Source organism: Stenella coeruleoalba (genome assembly GCF_951394435.1).
Source record: "Stenella coeruleoalba genome assembly, chromosome: 3".
Classification (NCBI taxonomy): domain Eukaryota; kingdom Metazoa; phylum Chordata; class Mammalia; order Artiodactyla; family Delphinidae; genus Stenella; species Stenella coeruleoalba.
The window spans coordinates 64,082,937-64,103,206 of NC_137148.1; the positions used below are offsets into that span (position 1 = coordinate 64,082,937).

The 20,270-nt window shown below is 43.3% G+C and overlaps 1 protein-coding gene across 2 annotated transcripts in view; it reads left to right on the forward strand.

Moving 5' to 3' along the window:
* Window positions 1-20,270, forward strand: part of RASGRF2 (Ras protein specific guanine nucleotide releasing factor 2) — a 228,502-nt gene that overhangs the window by 161,873 nt on the left and 46,359 nt on the right. For both annotated transcript variants that reach the window (XM_079918349.1, XM_079918350.1), the window contains exon 18: window positions 15,966-16,072. In XM_079918349.1, the coding sequence (XP_079774475.1) occupies window positions 15,966-16,072 (107 nt within the window). The remainder of the gene's footprint in view (window positions 1-15,965; window positions 16,073-20,270) is intronic.

Sequence of the window (20,270 nt, forward strand, 5' to 3'; positions counted from 1 at the left end):
ACCTAGGACTGCTGCAGTCACATCTGTAGTTGATGTGACTGGTACCTGATGACATTGTATGTGCAAAACCTCCGCTACCTCGTGAGGTTATTGTGCGGGTTAAATAAGTGTAAAGTGCTAGAACAATGCCTGGCATATAATGAACACTATATAAATAATTGCTCTTATTACTATTATTATTTTTATTTAATCATTATTATTTTCTGTAAAGCGAGGGTAGCTGACTTCTAGGATTGTTGGAAAGCTTACTTGAGTTTAGTCCCCGGCATAAGTGAGCACTGAACGAATGCTAGCTATAAAATAACAATAACCATAATGTTTTAACTCTTAGAATGATGCTTGCATTGTAACATATTTCCCTAGACCTTTTGATCCAGAGGCCTTCTACCTCTGATGAGAAAGACAGAGTTGCTGTCTTGAATTTGAGAGACGAGCACAAGGGCCGTATTTTCTTCTTCTGGACGGCGTGACTTCTCAGCAACGCTCACCCTTAGTCCACGGCTTTAGTATACTTTACAGCCTTCCAATAGAACCTCAAGTCTAACAAGTTAGTTTACCTTTGGAAAATTATTTTTCTAACCAAAACGATTTTACACCACAGTATTCACTGTGTGAATTAAGGTCTCTGGCCTTAAAATTGGGCCAAGTTAAATGAAAAAATAGGTCCAACCTCCATGAAGTTTAGGAATCAATATGGTTTGTTAATTCGTATTTATATTAACCAAATTCTTTGACTTGATTTGGTAGAAAAGTTTTTTGCAGAAGTATCTGGTAGACTGTTGAATAATTTTTAGACTGTTGAATCATTTCTTGGGAAGTTAAAAAGTACATACTTTCAGAATTTGCGGTTTTAAAAAAGGATTTTCTCTAGCCTGACGAATAGTGATAATAACACAGAATAGGGAATGGAATTCTTGGGGAGCTTCTGGTACCTTCTGGCAGTGGCACACCAATTAGCAAGTGTTGATCTGATCAGCAAAGTATGGATTCTGGAAGGAAGAAGTTCCCTATGAAATTCCTATATGGGAGTTAAAGTCCTATGTAGATGAGATAAAGGTGTCTGGGTAGGGCAAAGAGGAATTCTGAAGCTTTCAAACACGTTTTAAGAATTGTTAGTAATCTATTGGAAAGTTTTCAACAATGAGCATGGAGCAGCCATCTTCCACTGAAATGATACAAATAGATTTTGTCTGAAACACTCTGCGGAGACATGGCTCCCCAGCCGCAAGGACAGGGCCCAGTGCAACCCTGCCTTCATGCAGGTGGTGTTTCCTGGGGCTGAAGGTTTCACAGCCGTGAACAAGCCTTTCTTCTGAGTCCTCAGTTACTAAACTGAAAGTACTTTACAGCACCTCAAGTCTTGTGGTTACAGACCCTGGGGAGGCTGGGATGAGAATAAAAGTGTGGTAAATTCTCAGGCAGGGAAGTTCAGGAATCTCCTGACTCAGGACATACCAAGGTCTTCCAATAAGTGGAACCAGTCTATGTTGGTTGTTTATCCACACTGATAAAATGAATGAAAAAATCTTGGCATAAAAACAATAATAACAATTAAACAGGTTGACTCAGTTCCCACTGTGTGTTAAGACCCTTTCCATGAAGAGACATGTAAATGTAACACAATGTCCCAGGCCTTCAGCCTGGAACCTCAAAGTGAGGCCTGATTTCTTCTTATACTTGAATTAAATCAATTTAAGAACTGCCTCTTCCACCTTGCATCCAATATAGATTATCATTGGAACATCCATCTTTCAAATACTTCCTTGGGAATATTTCGAAGAATTGCAGGTGGTGTGTTTCCCTGTCCTCACTTGCCTGGTGCTTCTCTAGATTGAATGTCATGTTCTAACTACATCAAGACCCCACTCGCTGGCCTTAGGTGCCTCTGCTGCTGATGTGGAAGCTTTGGCCAGTTCACAGAGATGCTCCTGTGAACCCTGCTCTCTTTATGGCCACCCCTGGGGCTGGTGCAGATCTCTGCTAATTTGCTCAGACCACGTGGTTTACACCTTCCCTAAGCTCTGGGACTTATTCTGGGTGTCAGTTCAGCCTTCTCCTTCCTTCTGGTGACTTGACTCTTAGGAGCCCCAGCATCCTTTCCTACAGTCTGACCTGGTTCTGTCTGTGCCACGTGGGGCCACCTGGTGTATCTCAGTGTCACTGAACCTCAGAGAAAAGAGATGGGGCTGTGGTCATAAGGGGGCCTTACGTAAAATTGCAGATGCAATCGGATATATGGAATTGGTGTTGCCCAACTTGACCAAGAAGCACTCAGGACCAAAGGTGGATTACTGGGGCAAAGTGACACTTTATTTCTCCTGTCAAAAGCCCTTGCCTACTTATAATGAATTCTAGGGATAACTAGGCTAAGCCAGAAAGACACAGCATCCATTGTCACATGTGAAGGAGTGACAGCATTGAGGACAGGCCTTTGTAAGCAGAGGGGAGGGATCCGTGGAGACTAAGGTGCTAGAGGAAAGATTGGGGAAGGGGCGGGGGCAGGTAATTGTTGATGCCAGGGAAGCGAGGGTATCAGACACGTGGTGGGGAGACCTGAGCTTTATCCAAGAAGGCCCTGAGAAAGGGACTTTAGGGGCATCTAGATAAGCTCCGCATGATACCAAAGAGGAAACTGAGACCCTGAGAGACAAAGGGACTTTTCCAAGGCCACTCAGTAAGACAAGGTAAAAATCCCCAGTCTGTTATTTCTTCTGTCACATTTGCTGCTCTCCCCTGGGAGGAAAGAAGAGAGTGGGGATGGAGTGGCAGAGAGGTTTTGAATAGGGGAGCTGAGGTGTCTCCTGATGTCCCTCATGAGGTGACTGCAGTCTTCAAGTCACAGGTGGCAAGGCGTGCTGAGGGTGAAGGAATGGGACATCCCGGCAGCGTGTGCTCAGAGTCTTGCCACACTGCGCCGTTATCAGCATTGTGAGTTGTTTGACGTTGCCCTCGGCAGCTAAGGTGATGGATCTGAAGTTGTTGGCCTAAGGGACCAGGGTTGAATCATCCGTCCCTCAGCACTGTTAAACTAATTCACTGGAGTAGAATTATACAGCAAGCTGCTCAGAATCTGTCTGAAATCCTGGGAGAGGGCTGTAAACCGCACACTTCAGTACACAATTGGATGGCAGTGATACTCTCCCCGCTGCGCTTTCTGTAAGTTTCAAAGTACACACAGAATTTTAAATGAAAGGCCACGGGGCGGCTACAGGCTTGAAAGCCTGCATTCTGACCCTCTGCCTCTCTGTGGCCGCCTCTGGGAGAAGCCCGCCTGGCAAGTTCTGATGGCGTGATCAAAGGCGTGGAGCCTGGAGCAACCAGGACCTTAACTGAACATTGACAGAATCAGATGGACTTGGTATTCACATAGAGTGGAGCTGCTCTTTTGAGAGGCCTGCAGAATTGTGCTGCCTGGACTCAACCTTACGTCTTCAGATCTCAAATGGGTGTTCTGTGCTGCCAGGCTGTCCTAGTAAAGTCACTTTCCTATACGCCAGGATTTCTAGTCCTCTCCTGTCTTCACATCTCCACCTTCCTCTCCGTATTCGCTGAGGAGCTTCTCTCCTACTGTTCTCCCAGTGAAAACAGAAAGGATGACCTCTCTCCTCCACTAGTTTCACCAGCCCACTGCACTTGGACTCATCCTCTGGCTTCTCCCACTGGTTCTGGAAGAATCATCCCTGCCCTGCTGTTGGGTCCACTCCTCCCTTTCCACATGCTCGAGAAGTGTTCTCACGCAGTTATTACCCTTTCCTCCCTCATCCTCAGTTCCCCCTCTACCCAGTCACCCCCATCAGCATGCCACCGTGTCCTTACATCACCCATTTTACCAGCTCCTGTTCCATTTTGCTGCATGTTTTCAAAGCAAAATGTCTTGAACGAGTGAGCCATACTTCATGTCTCCACTTCATCGCCTCCATTTCCCCCCAGCCTATTCTCTTGGACTTTCACTCTGAAATGACTCTTGTCACCTATGACCTACATCTTGCAGAAGCCAAAGCCCTCATGTTAGTCAGCCTCTCAGCAGCCTTTGGGGCAGCTGATCGCATCCTCCATGTTGAAACACTTGTCCTCTTTGTCGCCATGACACCACACGTGCCAGATTTTCCTTTCACCTTGCTCTTCTCCCCCTTTTGGTCTCATTTGCTGGCTCCTCTTTGTTTGTTTGTTTGTTTGTTTTGCGGTACGCGGGCCTCTCCCTGTTGTGGCCTCTCCCGTTGCGGAGCACAGGCTCCGGACGCGCAGGCTCAGCAGCCATGGCTCACGGGCCCAGCTGCTCCGCGGCACGTGGGATCCTCCCGGACCGGGACACGAACCCGTGTCCCCTGCATCGGCAGGCGGACTCTCAACCGCTGCGCCACCAGGGAAGCCCTGCTGGCTCCTCTTATACAAAATCTCTACCGGTCGTGGGATCACAGGGCTCCATGTGGCCTTTTTTCCTGTCTACGCTCTCTGCCTAAGTACGCTCGTGCAGCCTTATGATTCTAAGTACTATGTAAATGCTTGATAGTCTCCAATTTACGTTCCCAGTCCAAGCCTTTCTATGTGAGTTTCAGGTTGTTATGCCTAAGAGCCTCATGGATATTGCCACTTAGATGTCTGAAAGAGACATCTTTCAGGTTAAAACCAAACTCTTGATTTTTCTCCCTAAAACCTACCCTTCCCCTATTTCAGGAAATGGCATCATCATCTAACCTAGCTGCTCAGGCCCCAAACAGTGGAACCATTCCTGATTCCTCTCTTTCCTTTAGACCTCGTTTTGGCTTCTTAGGGCTGCTGAAATAAATTACCTCAAGTGGTTGGCTAAAAACAGCAGAAATGTGTTCTTTCGTGGTTCTGGAGGCTAGAAATCTGAAATCAAGGGTGGCAGCGGGGCCGTGTTCTCCAAAGGCATTGGAGAAGGAGTCCGCCTTGCCTCTGCCAACCTCTGGTGATTGCTGGCAGGCCTTGGTGTTCCCTGGCTTGTGGCCCCATAACTCTGTTCTCTACCTCTGTTGTCACAGGGCCTTCTTCCCTCTGGCTGTGGCAGTGTCCAAATTTCCTTCTTCTTATAACCATACCAGTCATTGGATTTAGGACCCTCCCTAATCCAGTTTGACATCTTGATTACTTCTGCAAAGACCCTGTTTCCAAATAAAATAACACTGACGGGCTTTGCGTGAACGTGAATTTGGGGAAACACTATTCACTTCAGTACAGACCTCCACATCCAGTCCATCAGCAAGGCTTAGCCCCTCCATCTCCAACAGTTCTTACCACTGCTGCCACAAGCTTTGTGCAAACCTGCATCACCTGGATTACAGCCTCATACCTGGTCTTTCCCACACCACTTTTGCCCCCTCCAGTCCACACTGCCCAAGGCAGCCACAGTAACCTGTTTAGAGTGTCAGTGAAATCATGATTCCCTTGCACAAAACCCTCTGGTTGCTTCCCAATACCAGGGAACACAGTCCAGCTCTTTCACTTGGCTTGAAAGATGCTTGGTGATTTTGCCCGCTCTCCAACTTCATCTCCCTTCTCCGGGCCCCATATTCTCTGGGCCGCAGCCACACTGGGCCACTTTCTGGCCCTCAGTCAAGCTGAGCTGTCTTGTGGCCTTTTCATTCACTGTTCTGCTTGAAACACTCTTCCCCCAGATCTTCATTTGACCATTTCCTATTCTTTGTTCAAGTCCCAGCTCACCTGTCTCCAGCTCCTCCTTAGAAAGGCCTTCCCAACCCAGCCTAGCAAATGTCCTCTCTCTCTCTCTCTTTCTCTCTCTGTGTCTCTGTGTGTGTCTCTCTCTCTCTGTCTCTCTCTCTTTCTCTGTGTGTCTCTCTCTGTCTCTGTGTCTGTCTCTCTCTGTGTCTCTCCCTCTCTCTGTGTGTGTGTGTATGTGTGTGTCTCTCTCTGTGTCTCTGTGTGTGTGTGTCTCTCTCTGTCTCTGTGAGTGTCTCTCTCTCTCTGTGTGTGTGTGTCTCTCTGTGTCTGTGTGTGTGTGTGTCTCTCTCTGTGTCTGTGTCTGTCTCTCCGTGTCTGTCTCTCTCTGTGTCTCTGTGTGTGTGTCTGTTTGTCTCTGTCTCTGTGAGTCTCTGTGTGTGTGTGTGTGTCTCTCTGTGTGTGTGTGTGTCTCTCTCTCTGTGTCTGTGTGTGTCTCTCTCTGTGTCTCTTTCTCTCTGTGTGTGTCTCTGTGTGTGTCTCTCTCTCTGTGTCTCTCTCTGTGTCTGTGTGTGTGCGTGTCTCTCTCTCTTACACGCACACACACACACACTAGCCCGTTTACCTTCCACATAGCTCTTCTTTTCAATATCTGAATTTACCTTATTCATTTGTATGTAGATAATAATACCACTGACATGATTTATTATTTCTGTCTCCCCCAGTAGAATGTAAGTTCCTGTAAGCAGCTAATTAGTTTCCCTTTGTCCACCTCTATACCCCAGCTCCTATGAAAGTGATTGGCACAAGACACTCAGTCAGTATTCTGTGCCTGGTAAAATGGGCTTCCTTTGTGTTTTGTGGCTCCCACCCTCCCTCCCAAGGTATGTTTCATTTTCTACTGGCAAAATTTAGTGCTTTTATACATTCAAACTTTTTGTGTACATTCCAATGTTAACAATTGAGGGGGAGAAAATGGCCTATTTTTATCCCCCCTCCCCAGCCGTCTCTAAAATTCTCTGCAGTGGCTTCTTCAGAATAGCTCAGCTAATTCTGTAGCCATCCCCGCTCCTTGCACACATAGGCACATGCTCCTTCACAACTGTTTACACGCTTTATACACACCTCCCGGGGTCAGGAGCTATCACTCATTGTCCCATCCCTGCCCCCGTGGAAAAGCATTTCTAGATGTGTGTGTAGCATTCTGTAGAAAGAAATGTAGAAGGATTTGGAAAATTACTATTATTTTGGTTTGTGGGGAAATTTTGCCTAATGCAAGGATAGGAATATTGTTCCACATCAGACTGGTGAGCTGCCTCTTATCCAGAAGAGGTAGCAGATACCCATCAGAGAATTCAGATAACGTACAGAAAAATCGTCCTCCTTTCTTTTTTCAGATAGTTGGGTATAAAGTTGGGCAGAAAAAGAAATAATTGAGAAATTTAAAGTTTGTTCCCTTTGTTTTTTGGTGTTCTTTATGTTAACCATTTCTAGAGCATTTACTGTATTTTCAAAGGCCTGGGTAATACTGGTTTTACTGTCAAGAAACTCTGACCAAGAGTATTAGATTTCTTGGTTTCTTTTAATATATTGCCATATTTTAATTTTCAAACTGGTTCAAATTATTGTCTCCCACAAACCTGTGTCCCCTCTCAGTTTCTAGCCTGTCTCTTTTCTTCTTGTCTCAGCAGTTTTCTTGAAAACTCATTTAAATTTGCTTACTCTGTGGCTTCACCTGTTGCCGACTCCTCAAAGGACCCCATTCTTCTTTGTCAGAAGTCACCGTCGCCCTCCATACTGGCTGTGTGTCCTTGTTGCATCTTTACACCAGCACAAAAGCTGATGGCAGCAATGGGAGGGCTGGAGCTTACCTAGCGATAAACACGGGCAGCTAGCGCTTCTCGTGAATAGGCATTCAGACGGGGTGTTTCAGTGGGAAGAGGCTGGATTTTAGAATCCGGTGACCTCGCCATAAATCCTGGCTTGGCTTTTACCATCTGTGACCTTAGATGGCTACTGGACTTCTCTGAGCCTCAGTTTCCTCATCTGTAAAAATGGGGAATGTGTTTTATACAATTGTGAGAATTAAAAGAAGTAACACCCAATGGTTCTCAATAAATTTTGTTTTAAACTTAGTATATAATCATTTCTTCAAGAATCTAAACAGCACATATTTTTAAAAATCCATGAGAACAATTCAGCTGACAGTCTTAGTTACTGAATTTTTGAAAAGTGAAGGCAAAGGGAAGATACTGATTTTGCCATTCTTCATGTATTTTTTCATCGTAAATAATGATAGACCTGCTGAGCTTCTTTTCCTCATTCTACAAGGATGTGGTTTTTTTTTTTCATTGTTACAGTTAATTGTACTTAGAGAAAATCTCAGGTTAAACTGAGTACGGAGAAGAACTTTACAACCCAAGGATAAGGATACACTTATAGAAAAATTTTTTTAAAACCCACTCTGCAAAATGTGTCCATTGCCTCATTAGTCCTTTCACATTTCTGGCCATGTGCTTTGAGTGGGAGCTTACCTCCTCATGACACACACACACACACACACACACACACACACACACGCATGCGTCTCCCCGCCATCTCTGGCACCTCCCCCACCATTGCCGTCGTGATATGAGTTTGAGGAAGGGGTATGGTGCAGTTTGGCAAGAAATTTGTAACCTAGAAGTCCTTCAAAACATCTTTGCATTTCATTGATGTTTTGAAAGACTTCTAGGTTACAAATTCCTTTATCTTTAGTGCAAGGTACCAGAAAGAATGCACTCTCATCCTCTGGATGGTGTGATATGAGGTTATAAGTCTAGCATGGCCTTACCCATTTTTGCTACCTGGAAATGAGAGCAGAATTAAAGCACTAAAGAGAAATAGACATGGGCCAGGCTAACATCAGCCTCTGAATCAAACAGGATCTGAATCTAGAACTATCTCCAGATATATAAAATAGTAATTCCCTTTTTACTCTAAGCGAGTTTGAATTGGGTGTTCTGTCCCTTTGCAAACAAAAGATTGCCAACTAAGAGTCCATTAAAAAAGGAGTAATTGAATGTACCAGTAGATTACTACACCAAATTTCCTACTATATACAGACTAAAGTTCAGTTTCCATAATTGTAGCTATTCTAGATCATATCTCAAGAGTCTGTTAGTTTATAGACTCAGTGAATACTGTTATCACAATGTTCAGCACAGTGTATGTGCAAATCTGTTTGTCTACATTAGCCTGTTTTTTTTTTTTTCAGTTTACTAGCTAATACAGCCTCTTCATACCAGGAAAATATTCTAGACTTGGTTCAGTGGACAACAGGGAGACATTAGAAGTACTTGATGCTGGAGCAGTAACAAATTAGAGGGATATTTGAGAATACTCTTGAAGAAACAGCACCGTGCTCATTTGCAGGGTTTTGAATTACACATTTTTGGTGTTTTACTTGTTTGGAGGCTATCTTCTCCCCCATTTAAAGAGCCAGCTCCATGAGAGCAGGGACCACATCTCTTGTTCACCCAATACCTGCAGAGAACCTGGAACATAGGTTGACAGATGCTACCAAAAAGTTAACAGTATTTGTTGACCTAATGGGAAAAAGCAAGGAGAGACAGAGAGGTGTGAGGTTTCCCACCTGAGAAGTGGAAACCATGGTTGTTCCATTAAGTCAACAGGAAAGTTAGGGTGGGGAAGCGCTTGAGAGCAAAAAACATAAATTTGATTTTGGGATATGTTTTTTATGAGAGAAGAATGTGTCATTAATATGGAAATATCTTGTAAGAAGCATTTCTTACAAGGAATGAGGGATTTGGGGAAACGGTGGAACTGGAGGTGTCAGATTGGAATATGTAGAAAAACCCGTGGGAGAGAATCACGTCCCCGAGGGAGTGAGAACTGGTTGGAGTCAGCTCAAGAACAGACTGGAAACCAAGGTATGAGGCAGAGGTGGACAACCTGGAGGATTGGGTGGAGAATGGGAAGAGTGTTTAGTGACAGAAACAAAGGGGGGACCGTAAGAGGATGAACGTCCTCTGCTTGTTCCTTCAGACATGTTTCAGAGTAAGGAATGGACTTAGTTATCCAGAATTTCTGGGAAATTAATGCAGTTGGTTTAAACATAGTGCTAATAATCAGATTGTCTGTATTAGTCATTTTCAAACTGTTTTATTGCAACCCACTCTCATACATTTTACATTTTGATCCAGGATACACACACACACACACACACACACACACACACACACACACACAACTGGTACAAAATTTTCTCTAAAGAATACTCACTCTCACTATGTACAATCTACTCAGTTTTCATCTATTTCATTGTTTAAATGCTGATAACAACCGACTAAACTGATCTCACTGCCCATTAATAGATCATGACTGGAAGTTTTAAAAGCCCTGGTTTATATAATGGTCACATAGGAAATGTAATGAATTTGTGGAAAGAGTACACTTTGAGAAAATTTTAATTCCAGTTAGATAAATAAAAGTTTTCATTTAACATCCATTACCGTATAAAACTCTATAATGGTGCTATGTTCTTATCGCTCTTCAAAATTTAGAAAAGAGAATTAAGAGGACAACACTTACTTTCCCAAAGTAGTCAAATAGCATCTTCTCTTGTAGCTTTAATAATTTTTACCAACTTGCAAGTAAAACTTAACGTATAAACTTTGTATCCAGGCTATGAGGTATAATTTAAAGTACTCTGGCTTTGGAAATGGGCAGACCTGGGCTCAAGTCCTGGTTCTGCCACTTATTAACTCTGTGACCTTTGTCAGGTTTCTGAACCTCTCTGATTCCCTGTTTATTTGTCTGTCAATGGGGGAAACAACATTTACCCTACTTTGTTGCCGTTGTTGTTGAACAAGCCACATTGCTCATGGTCCTATATTTGGTACTTGGTAGGCATGCAATGAATGCCAATTGTTATTATTTCAAGGGTTAAAATATAGACCACTTGTTAAGCTCCTAGCACAATGCCTGGCACAAAGAAACAATAAATATGAACGATCTTTCCATGCCAACAACCAGAGTGGAAATACACTTGTAATCCAAGTGCACAGAAATGTACAAACCAATTATATGATTTTGTACTGCACATGATTTTTAAAGAAAGATATCTACCGGACAAAGTAAAGCACATGGATAACATTGACGCTGTTGGAGAGATTGAGTCCCATTTGTATAAAGTGAAAAATTATTCATCACTGTTGTGGCATTTTTCTTAATTGCCTCACTGATATAGTCATTAAAGTGATCTCAATGCATTCATTCAATAAGCCTAAATTTATTAAGACCTACAGTGCCAGGTACTGGGGATAAAATTATTCACAATAAGAAACAGTTTCTGGAAACGTGGTTCAAGTAACCAATAGTTAGCATTTACTTTTCCTTCCAGGCAGCCCATCACCATGGACCACTGACATCAATATTATCTCTGTGCTTTTTAGCTCTTCCTGATTGTACTCTAACTTTCCTCACCAGGTCAGAGGATGGCCTAAAGATGCTTTGTTGGCATAAACAACAACTCCATGGTCCACTTCTTGGCGATCTACTTTAGATGTTAAAATACCTTCCCATGTTCAAGAATTCCTTGTCTTTGACAGTTTGTCCTCAGCTCTAACTGGACAAGTCCGTAATCCACCTACACGTAATCTTAGTTCCATCTCACCATTGTTTTACTTGCCTCTTACAAAGTAAGCAGTGAAGTTAGCTAAGTATCACATCATTTGGAGTATAAAATGAAAAATGTCCTCCTTTTCTCTATTTTAAAATTTCCATGCCTCCCTCCCCACTACTTTATTGTATGTCCTGCTTGCGATAGATTTCAAATACATAGTCATCATGGCAATATGGCGGGAAAATGCCCTTTATTCAGATACATAGCATCTGCAGACACTTTCAAATAGTTTTCATTGGGAGTGCTGCAATTTTTGCCAAGAAAAATAACTGCTGAGTGCCTGTGTGCAAAGCTGAAGGGCCTACAAAGATGCCTGAGATAAAATCCCTTCCCCAGGGAGTGTATAGTTTAATCAGAGAGATGTCGCATCTACCAATTGCTATAAGGGAGAGAATGACTCACAAGGTGTCTGGGGGAAGGACCATAAAGTTGAATCTCATTCTTAAATTCACAGGTACGGTGACTTGGTTCTTACCACTTTTCCAGATGGCTTTTGTTGCCCAAATTAGCTTGTTTGACCAGTGCCTACAACTGAAAAAAAGACATGCATAATTTGGAAAGACAGAAATCTCGAGGTGACAGTATTCCAGATGTGTGATGTTAGTAAAACAAACTCTTTGGGTATCTGTGGAGTTTGGTTGTGCTGTGACATTTGACAAGCGAAAGATGTTTAAAGCTCCACAAAGATTTGCTCTTTGCTCTTCCAAAAAATGGCATAAGAACTTCTTGGGGGTGGATCCATGATTTTAGGACAGAACGCCTTCTACATGGATATTGCCACCAATTCGCTATATGGTTCACGTTTAAATTCAGAAATAAATATTGCCCAAGCAGCCCCCAGCTTAGATGGTAGTTTGCAATAAGGAGGAAATCTGGCGAGTTGCAGAAAATTGTTGCTCTGATCACAGAGCTTTAAAATCTGTGAAAAATGGGAATCTTTTTCACTGCTTGATCAACAACAGATGGAGGTCTTTGATCTTAGAAACACTCTGTCAATTCTATTTAAACCACCAATTTAGAAGTTCCCTAAACCAGATACATAAACTAGCTATCTGAGGGGCATACCTGTAGTAAATCCTGATAGATCAAGTTTTATTAACGGGGCTGCTGCTCACTCATTAGCTGAAGTTGCCTTAACTGTGCTGTCATGTGCTCAGCTGATACGGATGGTCTTGCTGTAATATAGCACGTGGGTCCATGCTCCCAATCAGATAGCCAGTCTCCCCTCTTTCCTACCTCTTTGTTTTTTTATTTTTTTTAACATCTATATTGGAGTATAATTGCTTTACAGTGTTGTTAGTTTCTGCTGTATAACAAAGTGGATCAGCTATACATATACATACATCCCCATATCTTCTCCCTCTTGTGTCTCCCTCCCACCGTCCCTATCCCACCCCTCTAGGTGGTCACAAAGCATTGAGCTGATCTCCCTGTGCTATAGCTGCTACCCACTAGCTATCTATTTTACATTTGGTAGTGTATATATGTCCATGCCACTCTCTCACTTCGTCCCAGCTTACCCTTCCCCCTCCCCATGTCCTCAAGTCCATTCTCTACGTCTGCTTTCTTTATTCCTGTCCTGCCCCTAGGTTCTTCAGAACCTTTTTTCTTTTTTTTTTTTTTTTTTTTACATTCCATATATATGTGTTTGTTTTCTACCTCTTTAGCTCTTTGTACTGCATTTGGGTAATTTTCTCAGATGTGTTTTTCAGATCTCTTTACAGTTTACTCTTTATTCAACTGGATCTAACCTGTATTTATTGATAATATCTATCTCTGTTTTAAATTTCAGCTTGTCTATTTGTCAGCAGTAATTGAAAGAATAATTCCATTAATTTGAAGACATTTTATGTGATTCTTGTAAAATCTGACTTGAAATATTTTAAATTCTTTTCACATGTTTTCAGTTCCTACTTTTATATCTTTAGACTTTATAAACATCCTAATTTTAGGATATTTGAACTAGAACTATTGCATAGTTCTAGTTTGTGAAATTCTTGGTGGTGGGTGGGGCGGTGAGGTGGGGTGCTCCCGATCCCTTTGTCTACAGACCCTTGTTCATGGTGGATGGCTTGTGTGTTTTGTACTCTGGGATTTTGAGGTTTTCTTCAGAGGCCTTTCTTTTTGGTCATCCAGTATAGGCTGAGGGCGAGCGTTTGTCCCTCCGGAGCGGTCTTGTGTGTGCTTTTGTCAGGGCCTCCAGAGTTATCACTGGCTGGGGCCAGCCAGTAGTGGTTCAATCTGGGCTTCGAACCTACATGAGGTGCGCCTGTGGTTATCAGTTCTCAGGGAGCCTTTGTTTCACCCTCACTGAGATCCAGGCTAAGACAGTCAAGTTTCTTAACTGTCTCCTTTTACAGGTTGGAGAATTTCTTTTGCTAATCCTCTCGTGGGCAGAGGGGATGGTCTTCTGAGAGTTCCAACTTTATGTGGGAGTCTCAGTTCTAACTCTGGCACTCACACTTCCTGGGCCTTCGTCTCCTGAATCACGTGGATTTACAATCCACATCTCCTGTTACCAAGACTGGTAAACTGCTCTCCTCTTAAGGCAGACAGCAATAATTCAGAGGCTTAGTTCTGGTTTTCAGACCTCTCTGTGTGTTTGACCCTGGAAAATTCCTTATTTTCTTGAGAACTCAGCTGTGCATTTTAAAAGATATTTATTATATTTTACCCAGAATTTCTAAGCTTCTAATAGCAAAAGGTTTTTTCAGGATATCTAGTCTGCCAAGAGCACATCATCGTCCTCTGACAGTGTCTGCTAGTGGGTGGAATATGCCTGTCTACAGTCAAAGAGGAGTGTGGAGAAGGGGCCCCTGCCCTTTAGAAGCTCATGGACTTTTTCGTCTAACTCATTCATAGGTTCTGATGACTGTTCATTCAGTCTTTCACTGAATCATCCTTACATTTGTAGCATATTCAAGTAAATAGTTAGTTCCTACTATCCAAGCTTTTGTTCATTTATTCAGCAAATATATATTGTGTCCAGCATCTGCTACATGCCGCATATGTGCTCATGCTCAGCAAAAACATATCTGATCCTTATCTTCATGGAGGATGCAAATAATCACATAAGTAAATGCAAAATTGCAAATGTAGCAAGTGTCAGAAAGTAAATGTGCATGTTGCTGTGAGATGTGCAATGGGGGATTTACCCAGCTCAAGCCAGAAAGGGCTCGTTTAGGGAAGTGAAATAAGAGTGGCTTTCACTGAGTGAAAGACGGTATATGCAAAGGCGCTGGGTTGAGGATGACGGGCTGAAAGAAGGGTGGTTAAATGGAAGAGGAAATAGGAGAATATGGTCTCAGAAAAGGCTGAGAGGGAGCTAAGAGGCAAACCATGGAAGACGTTGTAGGCTGTGTTAAGGAGTTTTGTATTTATCCTGAGTCATTGAAGGGCCTTAAACAGGGGAATGACACATCTAATTTGCCCTTTGGAAGATCTTTCTGACTTCAGAAAAGAGAACAGATTTGAGGGGGCAGGAGTGACAATGAACTAGTTAGGAGGCTGTTGTCAGTGGACTAGATGATAATTGCTGGAGCTCGATGCCAGTTTTGGCTTTGTGGATATGACGACATGGACAGATTTGAGATTTATTTTGCAGGTGAAATTATCAGGGAGAAGAAGAGAGATGGCCTAAGAACAATTCCAAAGTTTCAGGCTTATGTAACTGGATGGCTGATGGTCCTTTACTGAGATGGGGAACACTGGAAAAGGACAAGGTTTGGTGGAAAGGCCATCGGTTTTTCTTTTGTACATATTGAGTTTGAGGTTTTTGAAACATCTAAGAGGAAAATATCAAGAGGCAGTTGGATATATGGGTCTAAAGTTCGGAGAAGAAATCTTGGGACATAAATATGTGAGTAATTTTTTATAGGTGATCATTAGATGAGTTTTCCTATGGAGAGATGATAGATATCCCTTGAATATAGAGACATGGAGGTTATTGGTGACTTTAATAAGCTCCCACTATTTGCTCAAGTGCCATTCTAAATGCTTAACATGCACTGACTTAATCGCCAAACAAGTCTCTGAGGTTGGTACACTTATCCCACGCAGGACATGAGGAAACTGGTCGCCAAAGAGGAGCCATGACTTACATAGTAGGAGAACAGGGATTTGAACCCAGACAGTCTGGCTGTGGAGTTCATGTTCTTAACCATTATGCTGTACTGCTGCGCAATACGTGGGTGCACAAGAAAGTATTTGTATCATCGGGGAGCCAAGGCTCATCCATCTACAGATATTGAAAATGTTTGTGGTTATATAATGCCTTTGGAGCAAAAGTATAAACTAATGTTGATTCAAGTACTTTGTTAAAACTCCTTCTTGGCTTTCTATTATATAACAAGACAGGCACAAATGGAAGTGTCACTAGACCGGCTTTAGCTTTAATCAGTGGCCTTTAACAAATATGTGCACATTATTCATTTAATTGCACCTGTAACTATGTGGTGGCCTCGCCGCTGAGGGTATAATAGGTAAGTAAGCAGAACCCACAACAGTCTGAAGCCACTTGCTCCTCTGCCAAGATGTGTCATTTGTGAGTTTCATTAACCAATGTTCCAAAATAAGTGACCTTTTCCAGGTCCCTGGGGAGTGGCTTTAACTACATCATGTGTGTGTTTCTTTTCCTCCTAAGGATTTAACAACACCGAGAGAACATGTGACAAAGAGTTTATCATACGTAGAACAGCCACCAATCGCGTACTGAACGTCCTCCGTCACTGGGTCTCAAAGCACGCACAGGTAATTCAGTGGCCTCGGTAATTACTTTCAAGGATTTGTTTTAAAACCAACTTTTTAAGTCATTACAACGCCTTCTGATTCTTTGGAGTTGGAGTCTGAAACCTTGAAATTGGAACATAGGCAGGGAAGAAGCTGGAGGGTGGGCATACAGATCAAAGCAAACAAACGTGTACCGCTAACATCTACTGTTTCAGATCTGCAAAGGGCACGACACAAGAGGTCAAGCAGGGCTGCCCTCTGCCCTCATCTCTCAGGCAACAGCACCCACTGCGGGCACTAGAGCTGTGGCAGGGCCACTGTCCCCTGCCACCCGGGAGCACTGTTCACAGGGCCCTCTCTGTAAGTGGAGTTGGCTCACCTGGGGTGGTACCTCTTGGAAGTAAACAGCAGGTGCCCCTAGAAGTAAGCAACATTCTGGTACCAGACACTCTGGCGTCTGGTCAGGGAGTGTTTTCTCAGCACGATTCAGAAGATACTTTGCCTCATGCCCTTTGATGTTTTGGTTTCTAGTACAGTTGTCTCTTGAACAATGTGATGGTTAGGAGTACCAGCCCTCTGCGCAGTGGAAAATTTGCATATAACTTATAGTTGGCTCTCTGCACCCATGGTCATGTGATATATGTGGTTCTTCCATATCTGAGGATTCAACCAACTGCAGATTGTGTAGTACTGTAGAACTTACGCTTGAAAGACATCCACATACAAGTGGACCCATGCAGTTCAAATCTGTGTTGTTCAAGAGTCTAATGTACTCTGTTTTTAAACTGCATCATGCTGACAGGACACCTGCTTGTTATCTATTTGTGTGTTTTCAGTGCAAGTTTATAGAATTTATATGGATTTCACCGTCTCACAAAATAAAGCAAGGGCCCCCTTTGCCTCATTGATTCAAGGCATGAATTGTGCCCAACGATGCCCCCACTGCCAAATAAAGGGTGGGCCCTCCTGGACACTGGCTGGCTAGCACCCAGCAAGGAGAGTTTGAGAGAGAGAAGGGGGCCCTTCACGGCTCAGATCAGAACATGGGAAACATAAAATGTGAGTTAGCTAATGAGTAGAGAAAAAGAAAAAATGCAAGGAATTCCCATGGCTCACTTCATTTTATTCTCAGAGGTCTACCGCCTGGCCCTTGGTAATGACCGTTCATCAGAGAGAGTCACACGAGGGCCAGGCTTCTGAAACCCCTGTGGCAAGACAGTTCACTAATTGGAAGAAGTGGGATTTGGACCTCACCACCAGTTAGCCTGTGACAACTCTTAAATACTAATTAAAATAAAAACAAAGACAGCACATTAAGTAAAGTATGTAAGCATTTCATCTTACACATCTTTAGTAAATAAAAATGGATCCTGTATGACTCAAATTCTGAGAACCATCCTTAGCTCATTGAAATGTCTAGTCTCTCTTTTCCACAGTCTCAGTGAGCCGCTTTGAATCCCTTTTGCCTCATTGCAGATAAAACATGAGAGTCATGTTTCTCCTGCACCTGACTGTCCATCCCATCATCTCTAGTTTTTGACTCAGAGTTTTGGCTTCTGATTCCTTGATCCGACAGTGGCTTAGAGATGCAGAGTAGCTTCGATAGACAAAATTGAGCAGATGCTAATTTGCTCTCTTCCCCGGTCACAGCTTGGCCCCTGCCAGTTCATGCCAAGACTCAAAGTCACAGCCCAGGTTTCCCTGGCCCCAGCTCCCTCCTCTCCTCCCTCAGGAGCTCTAACCCTGCTTCCCCATCAGCCTCACTTTCCTTTTATCAATCCCCAGTGCCCTCTTTTTCTTTTTTTATAAATTTATGTATTTATTTGTTTTTATTCTTGGCTGCATTGGGTCTTCGTTTCTGTGCACGGGCTCCCTCCAGTTGCCGTGAGCGGGGGCCACTCCTCGCCATGGTGCACGGGCCTCTCATCACGCTGGGCCTTTCCCGCTGCAGAGCATGGGCTCCAGGTGCACGGGCCTCAGCAGTTGCGGTATGTGGGCTCAGTAGTTGTGGCTCACAGGCTCAGTAGTTGTGGCCCATGGGCTTAGCTGCTCTGTGGCATGCGGGATTCTCCTGGATGAGGGCTTGAACCCGTGTCCCCCACATTGGAAGATGGACTCTTAAACACTGCACCACCAGGGAAGCCCAGTGCCCTCTTTTTCTAATCTCAACAGGGATCCCTCACAATTCACGTATAACTCTTATAGTAGCTGGAAAAGTACCACAAATCAAATTACAGTAGGCTAGGTTTATTTTACTTTTGGTAAAGAGAATTCATAGATGGGAAGAGATTGGTGTGCTGAATCCGTCACTTATAGTTAAGAGATGAAGAGCAAAATGTTATCATCTGATTTGATAGCTACGTTGTACACGCATGTGTACATGTGTACATACAGGCAATATCAAGTTGAATAGCACCAAGCCATTGGAATAGAAAATGGATTGATGTGAAGGCAAGAGTCTCTTTATTCAGATTGTCCTGGTGGCCTTTAGTTCTAATCCAAAAAGCCCCTAGGTGTTGTCTTTTGTTTGGACAGTTCAGATACTTTGCAGCCTGTTACTTCAGATGTGCTCACACATGGGAAAGCACTTTGTAATCAATTCCCATTCGGGGACCACACTGGGAAGCCCAGCTTCCCAGACCCTCTCCACATCAGGGGGTACATCGCTACATGTGTGGATGGTACAAATTGCTCAGGCATCCAGTCCTTTCTCTTGTCAGGATTATGGTATAAAATTTAGACCCCGACGTGCCAAAGGCAGTTCTTACCACTCACTCATTTGTCTTTTCTTACCTTCCCTGCATGAGTGAGTGGATTGTGGGGATCTGTGGTTAGTGTTCGATTGTCCTGGTATAACTTCATCATGTGCACAGCCTGTCACCTTTCCTCATTCAGCCGAGTTCTCCATCATCCTCTGTGTAAGCGCGTGAGGTGCAGGGTATTTCTGTAACATTTCTGCTTTTTGGCAAGTGCTTTAGGACTTTCTTTGCTGGTGTCAGTGTCCAGGTCTCTTTTCCTCCCTTTACTGATTTGCTTTAGGCTTGACTTGAGCCCAGGTCTGTCCATTCCAAAGCCAGAGTGCTTTTAATTACACCTCATGGCCTGGATCCAAAGTTTAGACTTTAGGTTTCACTTGCAAGTTGGTAAACAACACCTACAAGAGAAGTTGCTATTTGACTATTTTGGGAAAGTCAGTGCTTTCCTTTTAATTCTCTCTTCTGAATTTTGAAGGGCAGTAAGAGCATAGCACCATTATAGAGTTTCATATGGATTTTAAACAAAACCTTTATTTATCCAACTGGCATTACAAGTAAAATGTAATTAAATTCAATTTTAATTACATTTTATTTTAAATGTAATTAAAATTAAAATGTACTCTTTCTCCAAATTCATTACGTTTCCTGTGTGACCATTATAGAGACCAGACCAGTCCTAATCTCTTAATGGAGAGTGGGATCAATTTAGTGGGTTGTTACCAAGAGCAGGTCTGGATTAGTAAATAGTTCCAGTGGACAGAGCTGGTTCAGCTCACGGTCCTAGAGGCCCCATTGTGTGCCCAGCGTCTCCTCTCACCGCTGCGGCACAGCCCCAGCCAGGTGAGTTAGAGGAGGTGGGAGCGTGGGCCCCTGACTTGAGGGACCCTAAGCAGGGTGACCACCACGGTGCTTAAAGAAGGAGTAACAGCACAGCTTGATGCCTTTATTCAGGTTTATCTAAAGGTCTCTACTCTTCCAAAGGCAACGTCCAGCTGTGAGATGAGACTGCTGGTCTGAAAACTTGGGCCATAATCTGACTCTGCCAGGTTGTCTTTGGTTTTCACATCACGAATGAAGGGCTGGAACAAGAGGGGTTTTGATTCATTCGATATCAGTTGAGTCCATTTAAGGAAGAATGTAGCATTATTGTGGCTACCTGAAGTAGTAGCTTTTAAAACAATGAGTAGGGAGTTGTACTCATTTCACAAAGCAGTACAGCGTGCTAACAATTGCATTTTTTCTCACATGGTAGAGTAAGTAGGGACACCATTGCATGTAGAAAACAGGAAAGCCACAGCGAAACAAGGTGTAAATCTGTCTCCAAATGATCTAGAAAATCGAGTCTCCTACAAAGTATTGGATCATGCATTTATTTCTCATTTCTCATCAAAGGTAACTAATATCGGCAGATACTACCCTGAACTTATTTCAGGAGAAATAAAGAGTTGCAGAAGTATGGGTGT